The 23,790-nt window shown below is 36.4% G+C and overlaps 1 protein-coding gene across 3 annotated transcripts; it reads right to left on the minus strand.

Annotated features, from left to right (window-relative positions):
* Positions 1-10,366: 10,366 nt before the first annotated feature.
* LOC104603343 (Calcineurin-like metallo-phosphoesterase superfamily protein) lies at positions 10,367-18,998 on the minus strand. Of its 3 annotated transcripts, none has more exons than XM_010267355.3 (9): positions 18,841-18,998; positions 18,546-18,596; positions 17,082-17,103; positions 16,728-16,842; positions 13,855-13,887; positions 13,250-13,375; positions 11,251-11,357; positions 11,071-11,142; positions 10,367-11,001 (listed from the first exon to the last, which is right to left on the minus strand). In XM_010267355.3, exons 1-9 carry the CDS (start codon positions 18,976-18,978, stop codon positions 10,637-10,639), a joined length of 1,029 nt encoding a protein of 342 aa, XP_010265657.1. In that variant the 5' UTR covers positions 18,979-18,998; the 3' UTR covers positions 10,367-10,636. The 3 variants fall into 3 exon arrangements, with proteins under 3 accessions (XP_010265657.1, XP_010265658.1, XP_088755325.1); XM_010267356.3 differs by having other exon boundaries at positions 17,017-17,103; positions 18,841-18,980; XM_088899199.1 differs by lacking the exon at positions 18,841-18,998 and adding an exon at positions 18,688-18,775 and having other exon boundaries at positions 17,017-17,103.
* Between the last annotated feature and the right edge of the window lie 4,792 nt (positions 18,999-23,790).

Genomic DNA, 23,790 nt, shown 5'->3' on the forward strand with positions numbered 1-23,790 from the left:
TAGCCCGCTAAGCCTTGGTGCTGCAGTTCTTATTTCTTAATAAATGCCACTCTATTTTCACCTTATTACCAAGATGCCACTGCTTCGGTGCTTCGTCCAAAATTACAATAATGCCCCATGCGAGTTCCCGCCTTTCCCGGCAAAAAAAAAAAAAAAAAATTAACAACGTGACAATTGGATTGGTCTGACTGACGCTGACAGGTTTAAAAACGAAATATAAGACCTGGCCCATTCTTTCGCAGGATACGGCCCATACAATTGCCAAAGCCCATTTTTCTTGGATTTGAACTAGTCATGATGTCATATTTCATACGCTTGGTTGTAATTAGAAATTACCATATTGTAGTAGAATAAGTTGCAACCTTGCCAAGCCCAACTGAGAACTAACTCCCAATTCTTGTATTGGGCCTTGGGCTCTCTCAACAGAACCATACCTGAAGATGGGCTAGCCTGGCCAGGCTGCCGAGTTCCAGCCCAACAATCTGAACCGCTTCCGTCAAAAGCTCTTGTCATCTTATGAGTTGTGAAAGTAGGTATTGGGCGTTTCATTTTTCCCTTTTGATTTAATGAGTGGAACGTGATGGACAAGATGATTAGGTTCACCCAATTGGGTGGATTACAAGTGTGGCTGCAGAGTTTGGACCCATCCAATTATGGGCCCTGACCCACAATTCGTGCCACACAATGAACGGGCTTCTTTCAACCTCATTATCATCAGCATTGAATGCTTTGACCTTGCTATTCAATCCATTTCACTTTTGTATGAAAATCCGCTGTTTGGAAGTACCAATTTTGTTTTTTTCTCTCTACGATATTTGTGGCCTTTTAAGAAGCTTGTTTAGCAGTTACAACTAGTGATTGAGCATGGCCGTGGGTGGCCTTTTTGTATGAACGGGACACTCCCAATTCTTTTATCTTTTATCACAAAAAAATAAAAATAACACTCCTAATTCCGGAAAAGATTATCATGTACTTATTATTATTATTATTATTTGCTGAAACGTTACCCTCAACATTTGTCGGTGCATCCAAACAGGCCCTGGTAAGCATCAGTAAATATTGTCACCAACTTCCGCGTTTGGTGAGTGGGTAGTGGGCCGTGGGGAGTTCGGATCTGCTCCTCACACAGCGCGCCTCACACCGATTTCAAAGAACATTTCAGCCGTGCATCTGGATCATTTTGTATTTGTAAATTTTTAATTCATGAGGAGATGCTCCAGATGCACGGCTAAAACATGCTGTGAGGTCGGTGTGAGGCTGGCTCTGTGAAGAACAGATCTGATCTCGGCAGTAGGCTAAATTTGCAATTGCATCAACTGGTCACCACAATTTTTGATGTGTGAAAAGAAAAACTTTTTTCGAATCCTTGTTAAAAACAAACACGTATTTAGTACGCATTTGGGAGGGCTTTCACACAGCAGGTTCCGGCACCCCAGAATTCTGTGAGTTCATGCTTGGTAAAAAATTGAAAAAGCCAGAAATCAACTCACATAAATCACAAAATTGACTTTTCTGGTGAAGCTGTTTTAGGTAACTTTTTGAAAGTGGTTCAGTCAATACAGCTCAATCAATGTGGAGACCTGGCAAATGGGCCATTAGTTTGGTAGATTTAACTACCATGTATTGCATTAGGTTATTTGGTCAAATCCATATTTCTATTTTTTACTTTTTTTTGGGTGTTTGGTTTCGTTTATGTTTATGGGTGGCTATTTATTTGTGCTTTTTTATTTTAAACGTGTCCTATTTTTGTTGTTTGATTGAGCTTCACTTTAAATGTTTTTTATTCTTCACCTCAGATTAATACCCATTAAAGTGTGATACATTAACATTTGATTTCAAGAAACACTGGGGCATTGGGGAAAACAAGAATTTGGCTCTCCAAATGCCCTATACACAAAAATCTAAGCGTTTATTTGATAAACTATAAAATCAAACAATTGTTTCATTTTGTTTCATATGCAATAAATGCCCACACCTATGTGACGCTGATGTGATGGCATTTTTTCAATAAACGCCAATGAACAACACACAAACTGCAATCGCACTAAATGTTTTAGCCATCTCACCCCCAAACAACCCACTAATTTCGGCATACAAGTTTTCCTCCACACCATATCTCTTCCCATCCCATGTTTCTCATTCCAGAAAAAAGTTCTACATAAGCATCTCTATCTTATCACATATACTATTCGATAATGAATGAATGAACCAACATAATATACGTAGGTAAAGCTGAAACCACACTATTAAGCAAGACTGTTCTTGCTTTCCATCCACTCAAGTGGGATTTAACTCTTTCCACCACCTCTTTGATACACACATTTCCAACAAAAGCTTTTTCTTCCTGCCAATCTGACCCACACCCATACTACGTGCCACCATTCTACAATGTCTAAAAGGAACATTTTTACTAAAAAAATAAATAAATATTTCTGACTTAATGAAATTTATATTCTATCCCGAACACCGTCCAAATTCTCTTAAAATTTTGTATACCACATAATATGAAAAGATCATCTGCAAATAACAAATGAAAGATCATTGAACAACTGCCATGATAGGACGTTCATCCCCAAAATAAATAAAAAGGGTGACAAGGGATCATCTAAGCCCCCGATTAGGAGTAAATCTCTTTGATTCCTCCCCATTAACTGGTTGAGTTTTACTCGTCATAGCAATCAAATACTTGTTTGAAAATAAAACTTCTACGCCTAACCAATTTCTCCATGTCAACACCAATCCTCCACTTCGTCCTTCTGCACCCACAATCTCCATCAACTTGAATCTCGTTCTCCTTAACACACAGTCACACCAATTGTTATTCATTCTAGTCTCCATCAAGAACATAACTTTGGGTTGATGTTGATGTGTGATCCATTGTAATCCTCATGACCTCAATACTAGCATTTTCTCCTTCATACCCGGAAGGTCCATGTTGATCACCATGAGTTGTGACCATATCATTTATTGCATTTGGCTTCCTAAAAGAAGACCTCTTCCTCTCTCTCCACCATCCAAAATAAAATGTTAACCCACTCAGAAAGAAAAACAAGTTGTAAGATGTTTATATGCATGGTCCACAATTAACTTAATATAATTTAATTTAGTACCAGAACCTCAAAGTTAAACTATGATTACAACAAAAGAGATTGCACCAAAACTTCTAATGAGGAGAAGGATTTGAAAATTACAGCAAAATGCATCACTCAGCTCATTAGACCATTCCAAAGTAAAGCCTTCTCTTTGGGTTTACCATTTTTTAGCAATTCCCGGAGAATTTCAATTCCCCTTAGTTTCTCTTGAAGCTTTATTGTTTGAGAGTACGTACGAAATTTGCTAATAAAAATGTTAATGGATGAAAAATGCTAGTATCCATATAGGTGATCAAACCATGCTTATTGCATAAAGTGGTCTTGAAAATAGGAATGGCAACGGGGTGGGTTCAGGGCAGGGATTACATTCCCCATCCCCGACCCCGACCCTCAAATCACCCCCCATGCCCGTCCCCGATCCCTGGTGGGGAAAATTGCCACCCCTACTTGAAAACTAGATGCAAATATGGTTTGACCAACCAAAATGGACAGAATGGCCGAGGATAAAAAACATATGTGATGTAGGCGCTTATGGAAGGCTAATGGCACTCCGGCGTGTGGTAGAGGGTATGCGGACCCAATAGGGGCGTCACCCAGAGCAGAAGTCGGTGCACGATGTGGGCCCAATGGCACGACCAAACATGGCAACCTCGGATGGTCGTGCGGCAAGGTCGGATTGCATCCTGGTCGTCCACACCCACCTACTCCCAAGCGGTCTCAAGTATAAATAGGGGGTGACCCTCCACAGGTGAGGGACCTAGACTCTTCGTTCTTAAGAATTCACTTATTCTCATCATGACCTCATCGAAGCTATCCCAGTTCAAGCCTCGTCTACCTCTCATCACACCCTCACTAACTTGATTGTCGGAGTCCCCACCTCGGATTAGCACCTAGGGCCTTTGATGTCTTCTCTCTCTTCATAAGACTGACCTACAGGCCCTCAACCACAATGGACCTTTGACTCACTATTGGCCCTCGGCTCGAGAGCGAATTTACCTTGTTGCCCTCAGCCCATCCAAGGCAAAAACAATATTATATATGTCTAATATGATAAGAAAGAATGTAACATGCAAGAAGAAAAGAAAATCAAAGATTCTACTACCTTTGACATCTAGAAAATATATATAGGCAGCCACAAACGTTACTCATCCTCAAAATTGTCATCCAAAACAGCCAAACAAGTATGGAGTTCCACTTCATTTTCCATGAGGATGCTCATCAGGTCACAAGTTACACTAGGTCATTTTTTGAGTGACAAGATTTGTGTTGAACATTAGAAACAATATGCTTGTCCCAATATTGAGAGAGGAAAGGACAACAAACCCATAAATCCTGGAAATAGTAAGCCCCAAGAAAGTTGGATCCATAAGAAATCCAAACACAACTCGATCAAATAAGGTGGTGGTTTGCAAAGTGTTAACCAATTGCAACGTCTAACTTGACAAGGAAGCATGATAAATTTTATGACATAGTCAAGAAGACTATTTAAACTTCAAAACCATATATATTTTTTTTAAATCCTCTTTTCAAGTTTAGAGGTTTATGTCACTCAAGTGGTCTTGAAGAATCTTCTTTTCCTTTAACAGATTAATTTACACAAAAACTCAATCTAATGCTAAAAAGTGAAATAGAAATTATATCAAAATTGTAGTTCTATACCTCTCTCCCTATGTAGTGCTTGACCAACATTTCATCCCAGTCAATCTCATCATATCGAAACATATAATAGAGTGAAGAATAAGCTCCTTTACTTATTAATTTAGAAAAGGGCCGGTCGAGACCTATTACCCAACCAAAAATTCAACATGTCCATACGTAAACATAAAAAATTAATGTTGACAAGTAAATCCAATTGTCATAAACATCCCAACAAAAAGTAAGCTAAGGTTAGGCAAGGTCGACATTATAAACTAATTCAAAACCTTTTGCATCATAAATGATATTTAGTTAATTGAGGATCTAGAGTTGACATAAAAATTTCCTCGAGAAGATTCAAAGTGAGAAGCACAACTATACTTTCTATAAAAGAACAAATGCCCCTTTTTTCTGGAATTTTCGTTAGACGTTTTTTGTCCCCTTTGTCTAAACATACAATGGGCATAAAGAGGGCATATATGTCCTTTACTCTCATTTTAGAAACTGTCCACTTATAATTGTTCAGAAACTGTCCATTAATTATAAATAATGAAAATCAACATAGATGCCCCACCAACTTGGGGCATTCCAATTGGAGAAAGGGTCCACCACACTTCAATATTGGAGACAATAAAACTCGTACAAGTATGTGATATATGATTTTGGATATGGTCAAGAAGAACCCACCCATGCAAGAATTTGAGATAGTTAGATAATATAATTTGTGGATCTAGTTCCCATTTCCCCAAATACCTTGTCACACCACCATCATCATCATCATCATCAACCAAGCCTTGTCCCAACTATATGGAGTTGGTTTAGTGTGTCATTGTTAAAGAAAAGATAAATTGGGATACATGACCCAAAAACTATGACAAATGTTTTAATGTTAGCTACCAACCTAACACAACCTTTATCCAGGATTGGGATTGGTGGTGTAAAACAAGTTCACACAAGTGGAATTTCACACTGGAAGAGTTAAGTTCACACAAGGCTTGTCATATGTGAACATGTAACACTTGCACTATAGGATCTCAAGCTTTGGTTAGAATTTCACACTGGTGTAAAACAAGTTCCCCTTTGTTGTGCTTGGTATAGATAGGATCAATAGTCAAGCTACCAAAGGCCATACTTTTTATCCAGCTATAATATTCAAATGAGCAAAACTGTGAGGAATCTAGGAATCCTAATTAATGCTTCATTTGGTTGGTTCTAGTATGAAATCAACAAACAACCGCATTGAGCATGGCAAAGTAGTGATATTTAGGACAAAAAGAAGCTTCTAGCAGGAAAGCCTCTCTAAAAAGTTCTAGTAAGAACAAAGGTGTCAAATAGATCGGTATGAAGTGTTCATTGACCAATGTTGTTCGAGTCATTGCTAAGCTGGCCCTAAGAGACACGTGGTCACCCAGCCATCGCCCAACCACGTCAGCCTAGCACAGCCACGTCGACATAGCTCGGCCGAGCTATGCTATTATTGTGGCCCCCCATCTTATCCTTTCAGCCACGTTAACTACACGTCACATGGATGAGCACAACTACTGCTAAAGAAGAGTAAGGAAGACAACTCTGCTAGGGAATGAGACTTTATCCCAAATACCTCGACGGCTAACCTCATCTCGATAACCCTGGAAGCCCAATCTGACCAGGACACGGATCTTCGGTTATAAAAAGGTACTCCATGCTCAAGGTAAGTGGCCCCAACTTCTGACACCCGTACTGCTACTTAGCTCGGACCAGCATTCTTATAGCTCGACCCAACCACCTACCACCCCCTACTGACTTGAGTGTTGGAGTACTTACCTGGGGATAACTCCTCGGGCCTCTGACATCTCCTCTCTTGATCGCAGGTCTTGAAGCGCAGCCTCGTCCTTGTAGCTTGGCCCCACCCTACCAACAAAGACCATCTGGTTGCTCTCCCCAGTTCGTGCACCACCTCGGATTGTACAACATCAAATGCATTGGTTATTAACAAGAAAATTAGATTAACCCAACATATGTATAGTTGTCATTGTTGGGTGATAGCTGAACAACTGTCTCGTAGTAGTTTCTTAGGTGATTATCTTTCATATGAAAAAAAAGAGTGATTTTAGTTTCTTTTCCACATCTCTTAGACTACAAAACATTAATTGTTATCAATAACACAAAACAATAAGATACATGAAGGCAGAAGGCATCAAAATAGATCACAAGGAAGCGTTTGGGGAGAGGAGATGTCCAATTTCAAAATATCATTATTGATGTCTGATACTTGATCATTGTGATCAGTGCCTTGGTGTAGGTACAAGATTATACTTTGTTCTAATAATTATTTCGTAAAGCAATAATTCCCATTCTCATTTACCTAGCTACATATTGACCAATTCTCTGAAAAAATAAAGGTGTAAGGCAAGTCACTAGGATCATGTTATGCATGAGGCATAAGCCTCATCATATCTCATTCTCTCATGAAAAAAAAAAGATTAACTAAATTGAGAAAAAAAAGGTATCAAAACAATGAATAAATGGACATATATAGGCTTGGGGCCTAACAACTTGCCACCTATCTCCTGTTTCGAGAATGAGGGCTTGCCATGAATGTGTTCCAACTTCCAACTAAAACTATAGTTGTACCATAAATCAAGGATCAAAAGAATTGAGCAAAAAAGTTTAGGTGAAAATAGTAGCCTTTACACTATAGAAGGGTACACGTTTAAGAGCCTCTCAAATTGATTCAGATAATGGTCATTACATGACAATAAAGAATGGTTTGAAAACATAATAATGTCATAAAATAACATTAATTACAATGACAAAGAGTTCCTAGTATGCAACTTCTATCATTGCATCCTACTGTTGACCAAACTATCCTCTATTTTGTTATGCTTTCTCCAAACCCCCCAATGAAAGTCGTTCCAAAACCCCTTTGATTTCATATCTATTAAATTTTGCATATAAGATGAAATGGTTATTTATCTATTCCAGTTCATGAGTCTGCATTACAACATCCTTGTAAAATGCAGGGAGCTAGGGAGGCAAAACCATCTCAGCTTTCATAAGACATAAGGGGTGATAAAAAACATAGGTAACATAGGACTAAATTAATGATCTTACAATTATAGGCAAGGCATCGAGGTGAAGCTAGGCAATAGTAGGGTGCCCTATCACCAAGTCACCTAGGCAACGTTGGGTTGCTCAATTGTGATTAGACATGTTCACAGGCTGAGCTTCAGGGCTGACTTTACACTGTGTCATGCTCGGGCTTCGAGCAGGCCCATTCAAATTTTGGCAAAAGCCAAGCCCAAGCCTGGCTTATTAATAGGTACAATTGCAACTTGGGTGACCAGGGATCAAATCTTGGAAATAGCCTCTTTATATGTGTATGGATAAGGATATGTATATCTGTCCCTCTCCAGACCCTGCATTGGCGGGAGCCTCATGCACTAGACTGCCCTTTTAAATAAATAACATAAATCCTAGGACAATCCCTCAAGTTCCATAGAAAGCAACAACCATCTTTCACCATTAATTGTTTGTAATCTTCATAAAAAATGTATAAACTTCATTCAAAACATTGAAAAGCAACATATTCATGAAAAGAAAAGGAAGAAAGAAAAGAAATTTCAAAAAATAGAGGGGGCAAACCTCTTTTGTTTCCATTTCATTCCTTAGCTCCTATTTCCATTCCTTTTTGTTGCTTAATGGTTATGGTGTTAGAATGTGGGTAATTTTTCTGAATTTCTAATGTTTTTACCATCCATCATGTCATTTTCTAGATCTATTCATAGGATTGTTTCTTATAAACCTAATATTTGAATTTACTTTTGTTTAACAACCAGTTGGTTATTGGTTTGGTCCATTTATTAGTTTCTGTTTTGCCCTTTGGTTTTTTGATCATTGGTAGTCATGTTATGCTACAGGGACATTAACAATCAAGGGATTTTATTTGTTTGATGTTGGTGGTGTTATTGTTGATGTATCTCATCTAGGGGTATCAATGTATTCAAAAATCAGATTTTGAATTCGAAATTCGACATAATCGAATCGGATTTGGATAATTCGAATATCTAATCGGTTGAATTTGGATATGACCTGATTTGATTCAATAAATATCCGAATTCAATCGATTATTTAAATATTATATATAATAAATAAAATATTTAAATGTCTAATATAATTTATATAAATAATTATTAAATTATATGAATAACATTGAAGGTAGTTAAGTTGAACTGCTATCATAGCAGTGCTATGTAGTAGATGAGAGAACAAGGTGAAAAATGCAAGGCATTTAGATTAAAGCAGGTTTTGTAAAACTTGCTCATCCAATAGGGTGAAGATGACAAAAAGGAGTAAGCGCTGGGTCGTCTTCTTCTCCATGACATATTCCAGCCAATTGGGTGAAGAAGATGATAAAAAGGGTTCTATCTATTTTTATCTCTATTTCTATGCACCTTTCAAATACATGCATTTAAACTTTCATCAATATACTAAAGTATTAATGTTTAAGTTAAAACTTAAATATTGAAATAAGATGAATAAAAAATATCTAAAATACTAATAAGATAAAATATAGATAAGTACAAATTAAATAATAAAAGTAAAGTAATAAAATTTAATAATTAATTAAAAAATTTATTACATTTATAAATAATATTTTAATTTTGTAATTATAAAATCTCTCCCTCTCTCTGACATTTTGGGCCCCATACATCATTATTTGTATTGATGTTGAAATTTGGTAAACACTAGAGGTGGGTCAAGAAAATATAAAATTTTAATTACCAATTTGAGTAGATCTTGATTGATCGATTTGGTTTGCCAAATCTGCTATATAAACTTTAGAAAATGTCTTGAAAATAATTATTAGAAACACTATTAATTAACATGTTTTTGTTAAAACATTACTTTTCACTATTAATTCAATTTTATATAAAATATTTTTTCTGTTATATTTTCAAAAGTTAACAATTTTAGCAAAACTTATTTTATTAGTTAAAATTGATACAAATTAATAAAAATTATTTTTTTAATTTAATTTAATAAAAAAACAACTCTCCCTCTTTCTAATTTCTTCTAGATTTTTTTTTGATTTATTAGAAAATACATAACCCAAGAATAATGCTAAAATGGATAGTGTTCAACTTGGCCCAATTAACACCCGTGCATCACATAGGGCCTGATTAATATGTCTGTATTTATTTGAGTGGGGCTTGGATCAAGTTCAAGTTACCTAAGCTCAACCCAAGTATGTACTTTTTTGTGTTTTTGATAATTAGGTCAAACTCAGGTAGCCCGCTCAAATTGCAGCCCTAATGTCACATTCATCTCCTTTCATATGATATTCATTGTTAGAAGTTAATTTTTATATAAAATAGCTTCAAAGACAATATCATAGATACAATATTGCATCTAAGGAGAGGAAAGATGGCATTTATCATTAAAGGGCATATTGGCAATAATAAAATCTAAAGGTAGCATCCAATTATTTGGAAGATAAATATCTCTAACAAAAAGGCATGAGAGTTATGATGGAGTGCCGACTGCCAACCTGATGCAACCCTCTTCCTTTATCCAGGCTTAGGACCAGCAGTGTAACACAAGCTCACACTAACAGAGGATTAGTCTAGGAAAGAGAATAACCACAGTAGAGACAATACTTGGTAGGCAGCAGAAGCAATAAAACTCGCTCTTTCTTGTGTAAGCGTGGCTACATATGTTCATTCTTCGTATGATACATACCCATGAAGGGTCTGGGAAAAAAATGTCTGAAACAATATTGTACACGAGTCAGCTTATTAAATAGACCAATATCCTTCTTAGAGTGGGCATTTGCGGTTCAACCGTTCAAAAGCAATTTACACTGAAGGATTTGAGAGAGGAATTCAAGAAGGCTAACGTTCAGAGTTGAGACAAAATTAGGGGTCCCATCAAGATGTCCACTCAGTACTACTCCTGTATAGTATATGCTCCTCCTCTATTGCCATTTTATCTCCAATAACTGAAACCCAGGTCTCTGCAATTCTTACTAGTTTTCCATCTAAAATCTCAACTAGAGTGAAGGCTCGCACTGTGCCGGTGGACACAGGTGCATATGTTGAGGTTTCCTCTTTCATAAAGCTTCTCACCCTTGGCACAATGGCTCCATTGAGGTAAATAGTGTTGTCAGCACCCACCACGAGCATCTTCCTAAGACCATTTCCATATGCAAGCTCTTTATGCATGTGTCCAAACACAACCAAAGGGATAGAGAATTGGGTGGTTTCTTTCAGGAGGGATATAGCTCTAGCGAGATCTGTCACCATAAGACAAACGTTAAATTGTAAACACAAGAATCAAATATGAACCGAGAGAAAGTATTTACCAGGATCACCATGATCACCACCACCGAACACCCAGTCTTTCCCACAGATATCATTGATATCGGATCCTAGCCCTGCACACAGCGTAAAGGTTCTAGTATTTAAAGGGGGAGAAGGTACTCTATCATCATGCAACAAATATCGTATATTAAAATTGAATTAGAAATGATGATTTTATATACCTATGGGTCCATTGTGTGCAAGAAATACAATGGAAAGACCCTCTGGTGTCCCTAAGGCAGCTTTATAGATCTTCTTTGCACTCCCATCCATGTCATCAACTCCATATCTAACAGAATGTTTCAAATTGATAATATTCAATTATATTATAAGGGAAGGGGGGGGGGGGGGGGGTTCAGTAAACATCTCTAACAGTCTTGCAAAGCCTTGACCTAACAACAATATGGGATCAGCTACACAAATCATGCTCCACCATCCGACTCTGTTCAGTGCCATCCCAATACCTTTTTTTTATCAATAAAAGGAGATTTTGTTAAAATCAAGTTGAGGTATTACAAATAATGGGGAAGATTTCCCCATCCCACAGACTGATATATAATTTATAATGTTGCCCAAAACATTTAGTGCCATCCCAACACTTTTGCTCTATATAAAAATGCTAGCCTTACAAACATTTTCCAAGTATTTTACCCTGATCAAAATCAATATTTTAGTTGTTATCAAACAAGAAAAGCTGATTTTGATTTCTGACTCCATGTTAGGAATGAAAAGAAATCAGTCACTGTAAAGAGTGAACAAGGCATCATAAACAAGGTGATGCATGGAAAAGTCATAATAAGAACAATCTAACCTCAAGGAGCACCTGAGAACCTCCCTCGATCTCAATCCTCTGGAACCCAAACAGAAACTCAACCTTAGGGGCCTGATGATATTTCAATTCTGTTAAAAGTCTATTCTCCAAGAGGTCCAAGGCAAACCAAAAATGATCAACCCACCAATGACAACTAAAAGCTTTAATGATTCCCAACTGCCTTATGTTCCTTGGTCCTTACTGAACTACCATCTAAACTGAGCTTACCATATTCTCCACCCACATATGAAGGGCCAAGTTTGCCAATGGAACATCCACCAAAATTTGATGTACCCCATCTCTGTGACTTCCAACCATTGGATACCAGCTGTCCTCACGTGCATGGCTAGTCAATGATTGCAATCCTGTTAAAATAGCATCCACTCAGACCCCTTTGAAGTCATCCTTACTAAGCATTCAATGTACCATCCTTACTTTAGCTGGACCAATGAGAATGTTAGCATCCTGGCTCTTGACCTAAACACCCTCTTGTTTCTTTTCTCCAATACACTCCAGAAAATGGTAACTCTGTTCTCCTTTAGAGAAAATTTCCATGTTTGGTTGGTGGGGAAAGAAAGTGAGGCCCAAACAAGTATATTGTTTCATTTTAGGGGAGTCCATAATGCACCAAAGGGGGGAAAGAAAGTTTTCCAAAATGTTTGTGGTGAAAGACCAATGCAAGGATAGGTGGTTGGCATTCTCATCTTAATGCACAAGTTAGGAGATAAATACCACAGCCTTCCCATTAATGTTGGTATCTCATCAATGTTGATAATCTTAAGCATGGATTCCCAACAACAGACTAACTTTTGGTGGAGCTGTGACCTAACCAAACAACTATAATTGAGACCAGGGTGGTGATAAGAAATGTTAAGAAGAGAAAGAGAATGTTCCCTGTGAATCAGCAGTTTCAACCCGTTTATCTCCTCCTAGTTCCTACTTGTTAAAGGACAGCATCCCTAAAAACCTAAAGTAGGGAAAAGACTTACTTTCAAAGTCTCCAAGTCCCCTCTTATAACAGCAACCGCATGAAAGACACAATGGTGAAAAGAAAACTTGTGAGAATATGAATCTACTTTTATGAAGGGAGATGGTGTAAAGTCTAGGAAAGAGGAGTTTCTCCTCACCATAGAACTTCCCAGAACCTTACACTTGAACCCATTACGGTCATACCTGATTTCTTGTCAAACCAAGTGTGGAACAAGCCAACATAAATACCTTAAAACAATTTAATCTAATAAAGAACAAAGTAAATGCAAGTAAGCCAAAAAAATAAGTACAAATAAAATTACGAAATGGGGATCATGAATCTTAAGCCAAAAATAAAATAAAACAAAAATCAAGGAGCTTGCTTAATACATCTGACTAACCTTGCTGACAAAAGCCTTTTCCGAAACAAACTTTCACCTCCACAAGAAAATGGGCGTCCACCAACAACACTCATCTTTAACATAGGAAAGTCCAAACGACTATAACCTACATGCTCTTCACCAAGACTGAACAGGAACAAAAATCATGTATTTTGTAAAATTTCATACAACTCTAAAAGGTCATGCTTAGAAATCAAGACAAAAAATCCCTCTCTCTATTATTTTTTTTTTCATATGGAGAAAGCAATATTGTGCCTATTTCTGAATGTGCATTTAAATTAGCCATATGAATGAATGACAAAATGGGATTATACCAGATAAAAACATTAATACATCTCGAAGTTAAGCTAAGGTCCTCCGTCCTACTCACATGGGAACCTTGTCTGATTAATTAGGTTCCAGATTCCAACAACTTACCTAACTAACCAGACAGTGGAAAGAGAAATGCTATGGCACTGCCAATTGTCAACTATCACGTAACAACAAGCAACATTATAGCAATTAAAAGTTTAAAACAAGAGATAAAGAGCACTAAACATTAAATATGGCATGGTTGTGGAAATTCTCCAGACTCAGAATCTTTACACGACATTGGTGATACTCACCATTCCAGCTGAAGTTGGACATGATCTTTCCCCCTAATATTCAAACGAAAAAAAATAATAAGAATAAGAAATATACATGAAGAACCAGAACTTGGTGAAATATACATAGCATATATAAATCAAATACTGTGAAAATCATCAAATTATTATGCAGAAAAGGTAACAGAATCAAAATTTTCTATTTCTCTTTTCTAATTCATAATAAAAAAAAGAGTAAATTACAAACTCCCCCTCCCCCTACTTAGGGTCATGTGACACTTAACCCCTTAAACAGTTTTTGCACATATCTTGGACATTTGTGTAATAATAGGTGATCCTCTTCCCTAGGATTCTATTAATGGAATAGATTGTATATCCCCATGTGCATATCACTTGCTTTTTTAGACATTTCTAATATCATAACAACTTTGCCTTTCTCATACTCCTGTTTCTATCGGATATAGGAAATATAATCACATTGCTCTCTTATAATATTAATATAAAATCAACTATTTTATTTTGTTCTTTCTGTTTTTCTTTCTCCTATTTTTGACCAGATATCACTATGTCTAAGATGATGTACATCCAGCCTTTAATGTATACTAATCAATGTTTTGAAATGTGGAGGCATAACACAAGGCATTTCACTGCCTGGAGGCATGAGGTGTAGTTTAGATTAAGAGAAGGGGATGGGGAGGAATAAGGAAATGGAAGAAGAAGAGGAACGAGGATCTCATTTTTTCTTTTTTTCTATGAAAGATATCTTGTATTAAGAAGAATGAAGAACATGCATAACACTAGCTGAAAGGGAGGGTCTTGTCGAAGCCAAGGCAAGTGAGCAGCCATGGGGGTCTGGGGGCGAAGCCCCTGGCCCAAACTTTCTTTCCTCCCCTCCCCTTCCCTTTTCTTCTCTTTCTTTTCTCTCTTTCTCTCTTTCTCTCTCTCTTTTTCTTTCTTCTCTCTTTCCTTCCCTTTCCTTTCCTTTCCCTTCTTTTTTTTTTTTTTTTCTTTCTTCCTTTTTTGTATGATGTGTGCACCTATGGACCTGAGGTCTATGCCTAAGAGGCATCAGTGCCTCTGGAATATGCCTCAAGGCATTTTTGGGGCACCTCATGTGGAGGCGCACCTCCAGGTGTACACCTCCCATGCCTTTAAAACACTGATACCAATCAAGGGAATCCAGGTAGTGAACCAAAAGATATAATCATGTATCAGGACCCAAAATGGTGTACCAAGATCCAATTGTTGATTAGAGCATCTGGAAGGTCTACCAATATTTATTTATCTAAGCAGTATACTAACTTCACAAAATCTAACTGGCTCAATGTGATGTATCGGGAATTTCACTTTCATAATGATGTGGTAACCATAAAGATTTATTTTTTGATCAATCGTGATAACCATAAAGATCCAGTTGGCCATGGGTGTTTCAAGATCTAACGTCCAAGATGAAGACTGCAATCACAATATTGAACAGACCAAGTTGATGACTGCAATAAACAAGATCTATGTTCAACACAATGACTACAATGAACACATTCCAACTTTCCAAGTGGCATGCTAAATCCTATTCAATTATCATTCTCATCTATGTTACCCAGATACGACAAGGACACAGCTGGATGTGGCATCGGATGTGAAATTTATACCAGAAATTTAAGTTTCTGACATGAAGTGACACCTTTATACAGGTATCTAGGTATTATAGGTTCTCACATGCTAAGATCCAACAATTGACCAGGTCTTTTAAGTCATTGTCAAGTATCAATCTCCAACCATCTAGTCCATCCAAAGAGATGACCTAAGAACCAATAGACGACAAGTTTTTTTATTTGCACCCAAGTTAAATCAGCAAGTTCGTCTATGAGGACTATGAAATGGTATTACTAATATCTTCATTATGTTTTCACTTTTTCTCTGGTGCTACAGCTAGAGGTTCTGGAAAGTGGAAACCCTGCTAGAAAAAGGATCCCACCTATATACATGCAATGGACCCCCACTCACCATCCATGAAAACTTCTATCAACAGATACCATGCTATGCCAATTCTTCATTGTCACTGTTAATGTCCATATTATGCCATTTTAACTGGGTTCCGTTTTTCTATCACTGTTACTCTCACCATTTCCTATGTCTCTACTATGCTTAAACAACTTTCTTTTATGTCCCATGTCACTCACCTTCTCAAATCACCATCCTTATTAGCATCTCCTCCGCCACCTATTCTACTCACCTCCATTATTCCCACCTTTTGTTCTCCCCTACCAATCCTACCTTACCTTGTCCAAGGTAGTCAAATGAGAAAAAAGTTGTTCGGGGGGAGGAAGGGGGCTAAGTGTCATATGAGGATTTTCTTTTAACTCTTTACATTACCCTGAATTTTTTTTAGTTATCCGGATAGACAGATACATGATACATGAGTGGAAGTAGGTCTGGCAGTTGGGTTGTTTATTAAAGAAGTCTAATCCAGAAATCTACAACATGGCAAGATGGTTTGGGCCTCAAAAGGATAGGGAAGACTTCAGCCTATAGCCCCTTGGTATGTGGCCAAAATAACCATTTCCTTTAGGGAACTTATTAAACTAAAAATGTTGGAAATTTGGACAGACTAAATTACTCAGAAAAAACTCAAACAAAAGGTGGGGTACAGAGCTGATGTGACTGGGGAACCATATGACTTGTCCAGAGGGTCATGAATCCACTTCTCAGTTGAGATTGTTGTGTGTGTTTTAAATTATTAACATCAAGGATTAGAAGGTAACCTTTCAAAATCTCTCCATAGAAGCAACAACTCCAAATCACAAAATTTGTACCATAGGAAATCTGCAAATGACCATTTTTCTCAAGATAAATGAAATAAAAGGTTGAACAGTGAAAAGGGCATGGAAGCTTACTTTTTGGAAAACTGTTGGGTATTCCAAGAATCATGATTTCCCAAAATAACTGCTTTTGCAATCTTAAGATCTGCAATACTTCTTACAAGTTCAACATTCTCATTACCGAAGTCACCTGCAAGTCCTCTTTTTGTCAATAACAAAATGAATGCATGAAGAATCCCACCTATTATAATGAACAAAAGATACGTGCAGTTTAAGGGCTGGTTAAATTTTCTCAAAAAAAAAATAATAATGGACAAAAGACAACCCAGGAAGATACAAAAGCTATAAATTCAAAAGACAGAACTGAACCAAATGACAGTCCTCATGGTATATCAGGTTGATAAATGGCATGCAGTGGATGACACCTGCCTGTAAATAGTACCAAATCTGGCTGCATTCCATAAAAAACCATGTCAGATCAGTAACATGTGCGGTTAAAAGTAAAGAAGCTAAAGAATCAACCCTAGTGAGTGAGTGAGAGAAAGGGAGGGGGACATGATAAGGAAATAGACTATGAAGTATTAATCACCATTGGTGCAATTGAGCAACTGCAAAATCAAATTGTAGAATGAAAAAACATCATCTTGTAGATTAGATTACATTCAGTTCTACTTGACTTAAGTCCAATTAACTTGGGTACAACTTTTGGTATTAGCCATTTTGCATCATGCACCATTGTTCTCACTGCTATAAAATGACTTACGATTTTCCCAACTCACCATGTGAACCACACATTTCACAAGTTCATCCTTTTTTTTTTTTGAGATGATCAATTATTACAATTTTTTATGCATTGCCACCACAACAATGACTGCCTTCTTAGACAAATAATTAGAGACATAAATTACTTTAACCATGAATTGAGGATAAAGGTCCACCTAACAGAGCCATAAAGAATGGCCAAGAAAAAGAAATGCCACAATTTGGTTTAATTGTCTGTCACTCTGTCTAAAATGACATGCTCCAGTTAAAAGCAATATATGTTTTAGACACATTACTTGGGTAGCATCTTGCTTATTTTTTGCATAGTGACACCATGTGACATTACACTGCATTATTTTTCCAGGGTAAAACTTCTCCGAACTATTTTGATACAATTTTCTTTTTTTTCTGGTAACTGCAAATTTCAATCATATTGTTCCAATTACAATTTGATTATTACATATCTTCCTCTGTATAATTGTTTGCTTGTGGTGTCTTGTGATGTTGTTACAATGCTAAAATATTGCACTTCTTAATGCATTTAAGTTCATTTTTATTTTAATTTTGTTTCTTTCTTGGTTGTGCAATATAATCTTGTTTTTCTCCTTCAATACTCAAAAGGGCGGTGATGGCATCCTCCTTAGGATGATAACACTGATTCAATTCCATAAGCTGAAAATCATGAGATTAGCACTCATAATTTAGGGACTTGACATAATGTATTCATGCTTCATTGTAGGAATACCCCTTCGCAGATATTGAAGATTCTAAACACACGTTCTTAATTCTTTAGAAGGGCCTAGATTCCTAAAATAGCATCTGTGATGTCTTGTATCAACTCCCTGATTGAGAAATTCCAAACAGGCAATCTTAGACTTCAAGGGACAACCTCAACTGTCCTCTTATTTAGGACATGTTGACGACCTTATTCAAGACCCATGAAATGTATACCACAGTTCAACTTAAGGTTAAAGATTAGAAATTCAATCTATACAGACAATCATTATCACAACTGGCAAATTTTTAAAAATAAGTCTTTTCACAGAAACAGCTCAACGGAAGAAATCTATAAAAAGAAAAGCTCAAACTATTAGGGAAATTAAGTAGAAAAAAGAATAAGGAGAAAGATACCTGCAAAAACTGAAGTGCTCTTTCATCTTCTTGTAGGTTCCAATCATCATGCTATAACAACCAAAAGTTAATTTCAATAACAAAACTGTGAGGTATCCATCAAATGATTCTCAAAAACCAAATTTGGCATCCAAATGAATACCAATTAAATCATAAAGTGTAGATGAACCCTAGAAAGTGGTTCTGAAGCTAATCCATTTCTAGCAATTGAGCTTCATGATAAGACAGATAGGGTTTCTAAGAGAATTTCCAATAAGATTGAGAGAGTGTGTATTTGTATGCCGACTATACTTACAACATCTCCAACCACTGCGATTCGAACTGAGCTAGGCATGCTTACACGGTTTCGTTGCTTCGAAGAGGAAGAAGTGGAGAGAGAAGCGAAGAAACAACTGGTAGTTGACGCGTGCATTCTCACCCATGTGCGCAGCATAACCCTCTCCCGCGCTTAACTCAACGAGAATCGTTATTCGAGTTCAGGTGATTAGCTTCGTTAGATTTGTTAACTCTTTATTAAATAGATTCTAATCTGACGCCACTAATCAAGCCATATCAGCCTTAGGTGTCTTTTTTGAAAAAAAATTGGGTCATTTACTAAATGATCACATGGCCACTAAACCATGGTCCATGGGACGGGCGTGGGCCAAAGGTTCTTTTCAAAAGAATCCAATCAACCCATAACACTTTTTTAAATAGAAAATAAAACTGGTCGAATATATTACCCAAACAAACTGATACCAATGTTTTAAAAAACGAAATTGAAATCGTTTTGGCCACCGGTTTTTGGGTTAATAGTTTGATTGTTTGATCCGAATAATTGGTCTATTTTAATAAAATAAATTATAAAATTAAAAATTAAAACAGCCAAAAACTATTGAACGGGTTAAACAAATTGATAGTTCGACCACGCGAGTCAATGGGTTATTGTCTGATTTAATAGTTTTTAACTATAAATTAGGTTTAGGGTAAAATGGAACCAATTGCCTGAACAGTTCTCAGGCTGAATAGTCTAGATCAACGGTGGTTCAAAAACCATAACCGATGTAAATAAAGTGGTCGTTCATGTTTTATCAAAAAATTTTTATTTTTATTTTTTATTTTTCAACTAAATTTACATTAAGGTCAAAACCATCATTTGTCATCAACAAAATCAATTTATACCACCCTTTGGGCTGATGGGTTGAGACAATGAGTAATTTGGGTACGAGGATCTCCCAATCTTCCTAAACATATGAAGCAAAATGAAACAGCTATTTGGTTTACCGCTTATCAAATAAATGGTAGAAAATTGTAACACTTTGATTTTTGTGCATGAGGCATTTGGGGAAATGTCAAATTCTTGTTTCCCCTAATGCCCCAGCGTTTATTGAAAATAAATGCTAATGTGACACACTTTAATGAGTATTAATCTGAGGTGGAGAGTAAAAAATGTTTAAAAGTCAAGCCAAACCAAACAACAAAAACAGAAAACATTTAAAGTGAAAAGTATAAATAAACGTTTAAAGTGAAAAAGTATAAATAAACGGCCTATCCATAAACGCCCATAAAACCAAACACATACTTGTTTATTACACATGTAACACAACACACAATTCCATATAATCTAAACTAATACATTTAACTTGTTTAATTCTACACTAAATGACACATATGACTTGAATTAACACGAAGCCAACACAATTAACCTATTAAAATTAAATAATAATGGATTTAAATAGTAAAATAAAAATTCAATAATCCATTATTTAAATAAATTCATAAAAACTACTCAATATTATTTCATCCAAATATACATCTATGATCTAATACTTGAACACAGGTCATGTCAAATGTTATTAGCCTAGCCCAAACCCGTAAACATGGTGAAAGCGAAATTCGATGCCAACTTTTTACCAAAGCCGGTTGGCACCTTTAATAAGTGAATTAACTAGTTATGGATTTTTACCCATTCCATGCCATCCATACAAAGGGGCAGCAATTAGAGATGTTTATGGTTTGATTTGGAGATCTCATACTATAATAATATAAATCACGGTTTAAGAAATTCTCAGACCACCATTTTAGTAAATAAACCAAATCCACAAACCATTTATTATGGTTTGATCCAGTCTCTTGTACAGTTTGGGCTATTTTATTGGGCTTAACCTAATTAAAAAGTCCAAATAACATGCATACCTACATAAAAAACAACTATAATTCAAATATCAAACTGAAATATATTAACAAATGTTACCTAGTAGGCTAGTACTATTACATAAATTACATTCACACTTTTTCAAGCATAAATATTTCATTGGGCATCAAATTACAAATTACGAATTGAAACAAACAGCAACAATGTATGAAATGTTAAATGAATATGTCCGTACATATGTATTATATATATATATATATATATATATATATATATTATATAAATCGATAAATGTATTATTAATAATTTAGTTCACGATTTGGTCTAATTTTTAAAATTTAGAAAACCAGACCAAACCAGAAATTTACAATCTAAGGAATTCTTAAAACCAAACTGTGAACTAATGAATGCCTCTAGCAACAATGATCTACATTGTTTGTCAATGCTGGTGCCACTTGAAGCTACTATACGTTTCCCATGCAGCTCATCTGAGGTCAATCCAATGAAATTACTTTATCAAGAAACAGTGGGTCTGGCATGATAGATAAGAGTTAGTCAGGTTAGCCAAGAGACTTGCCTAGTAACCACGTAAAGCAATTCTAAGACGTGGTAGAGCTGTGCCTTGGAGGACATAGGCAAGTCATTCTTGGCTACCAAACACTCTTAGCTTCATGTAAGACCACCTTCCTTTCAATCTGTCATCCATGAGTGGTCTGTGAATGCTCAGGCTCTTTATTCCCACATCACTTGTATCCAAGAAAAGTAGGTCTGGCATGAGAACAAAAGTTTGTCAAGTTAGCCAAGGAACTTGCCCATGAACCATGTAAAGGGGTTCTCTGTACACTTGAGAGACCCCCTTCCAAGGACATAGGCAAGTCATCCTTGGCTACCAAACAAACTCTTGCATTCATGCAAAACCTCTCTTCATCTCATCAAGTCCTGTGCCATTCCACGGGATCGATGCAAATACTTTGGATCCTCAGCTTCTATTTGAAGGCCAAGAAATTAAAGTTGGTCTAGCATGAGATATGAATCGGTCAAATTAGCCAAGAGGCTTGCCTATGAACCGTGTCAATTGTTTCAAGGACAGCAGAGGAGCTCAGATCTGCTACCCATAAAGACATTACCCACATGTACCCATAAAACATTACAATCGTCTTCCTATAGATGAAAACTAAAATGTTCCTGTTGTATAGCAGTAGTGTCTTATAGATAGGCTTGGGAGGACATAGGCAAGTCATTGGCTATTAAACCGACTATGATCTTCATGCAAGACCAGTACTCTTCTTCTCAATGCGTCTTCTATCCTCCAATGAGATGCCAATACTTGGTCCATGGGTCCCTATTTATAGCAAATGAGGAGTGGAGATTAGATTCCAATTGCAACAAAAATTAGCACTCAAAAGTTTGCAAGGCCATTTGACATGTACTAGTGGGGTGTCAATGGGGCGGGCAATCGGGCCGGGTATTTGACATTTTCCTACCCTATAGGGGACCGGTTTGCTATAACTCACTGATCCAACTATTCTGACACAAAAGGGAAAAAAATATATGCAATCTATATCGGGCATAAAGTCATGAAGATTTTTAAATTCTGTTAATATAGATTTCAGGTGTTTTTTCCCCATTATTTTCTTATTTATCAATAATTTTATTTTATTCTTCCTTAATTTCACGCCCTAAAACTACCCTGCCCTACTTTAAGTATATTCTAGGGGCAGAGCTGGTTAAAATTTTGTGAGAGGCCAAAATGAGTGCAAATCGGGTTGCCCGAACTGAAAAGTTGCAACTGCATCGGGCTTGGATTTATTTGTGCTTGGGCCCGTTCAAAATTTGACAAAAAACTCAACCTAACCCAATACAAGTTGCACCCTCCATTTGTCCAAATTTAAAATTTAATCTGATTAGAATGATCCGAATTTGATAATGGGATTGAATATAAAACCACCCCAATCATCCAACAAGAGCCAAATATTAACTAGTGTAAAGGGTACAAAATGTAAGAGTAAAGATATAAGTTGATATTATAAAATTAAATTAAATTTTTATGACCAACACTAAAGCTAAGACAATCATCTACTTTATAATAGTATATATAGATATATGTTTGTATTCATGTAAAACTAATTTTCATGCATTAGTTTGAATACTATTTTAAATTCATTAAAGGAGCTCAGAGATCTGCTACTCTCAAAATGCTACTTATACCCATATCTATATTAAATTCATGGAGAGATGTGCTTAATATGCAGTTGGATTCCTATGGTTGGAGAGTGTGTGAATGTAGGTAACCGTTAGTGAGTAGTGTGATAGTGTCCATTGTCTAGATTGGACTCTCATTAAAAGGTCATACTATATACGTTGAAGTACACTGCACTCCACTGCAGAAATTTGAAATTACAGTTCCCCATAGTCTATTAGTAACCCTCTTATAAATCACATCTTACTCATGGATTTGGCATCGATTCATAGTCAAAATTCATCCCACTTGTATGATGGGACTAAGAATTCTGAGGTGGGCTGAACAGTCATTCTCCCAATTGTTTTTGTCATTTTATTCATGATGTAGGCTATCAAAGCCATTTCTAGCTTTTTTTTAATGTTCATTATATTTTAGCAATTTTTAGTTTAATTTATTAGCGGTATGCAATATCCAAGTATGACATGAATCCAATGGAAAAGATTCACATCAACTCTAATTCCTAATGGATCAAATTTGGAGCTAAATAAATCCAATTAGAATCAAGTTATATTGCAGTATTAGGCTGAGTTTAGGAGTATAGAGTGCAAAACCTCATATTTTGTATGTATTTATGCTGCACATATTTGTATTTACTCTTTCCAAACTGATCCTTAGTTAAAGCCCAACCAATACCAAATCCGACCTATTGTTATCCCCAGCAAGTGTTGCTATCTTCTCAACATAGGTGAGTCTAAATGAACAAGATTAGTGTCAATCGACCAATTTTGGATTGGATCCAATCCGGTCCAAACTTTAACAAATTGGATTTGGACAGTCTATTATAATTATTGGATTGGGCCAATCCAAAACAAATTGGTCCATATTCTTATTGGTTTGAATTGGACCTAAACCAAAATTCCAATAATATG

The sequence above is a fragment of the Nelumbo nucifera genome, chromosome 2, assembly GCF_055504915.1.
Source record: "Nelumbo nucifera cultivar China Antique chromosome 2, China Antique-T2T, whole genome shotgun sequence".
NCBI classification, from domain to species: Eukaryota; Viridiplantae; Streptophyta; class Magnoliopsida; order Proteales; family Nelumbonaceae; genus Nelumbo; species Nelumbo nucifera.

What these genes read in the sequence shown, in the direction of transcription:
- LOC104603343 (XM_010267355.3), bottom strand. Translation starts at nt 18,978, where the DNA reads ATGCTGCGCACATGGGTGAGAATGCACGCGTCAACTACCAGTTGTTTC. An exon ending in GAGCACTTCAGTTTTTGCAG is followed by an intron (nt 17,104 to 18,545) that starts GTATCTTTCTCC and finishes TATGGAATGCAG; the next exon opens with CCAGATTTGGTACTATTTAC. An exon ending in GTCCAACTTCAGCTGGAATG is followed by an intron (nt 13,376 to 13,854) that starts GTGAGTATCACC and finishes GTTCCTGTTCAG; the next exon opens with TCTTGGTGAAGAGCATGTAG.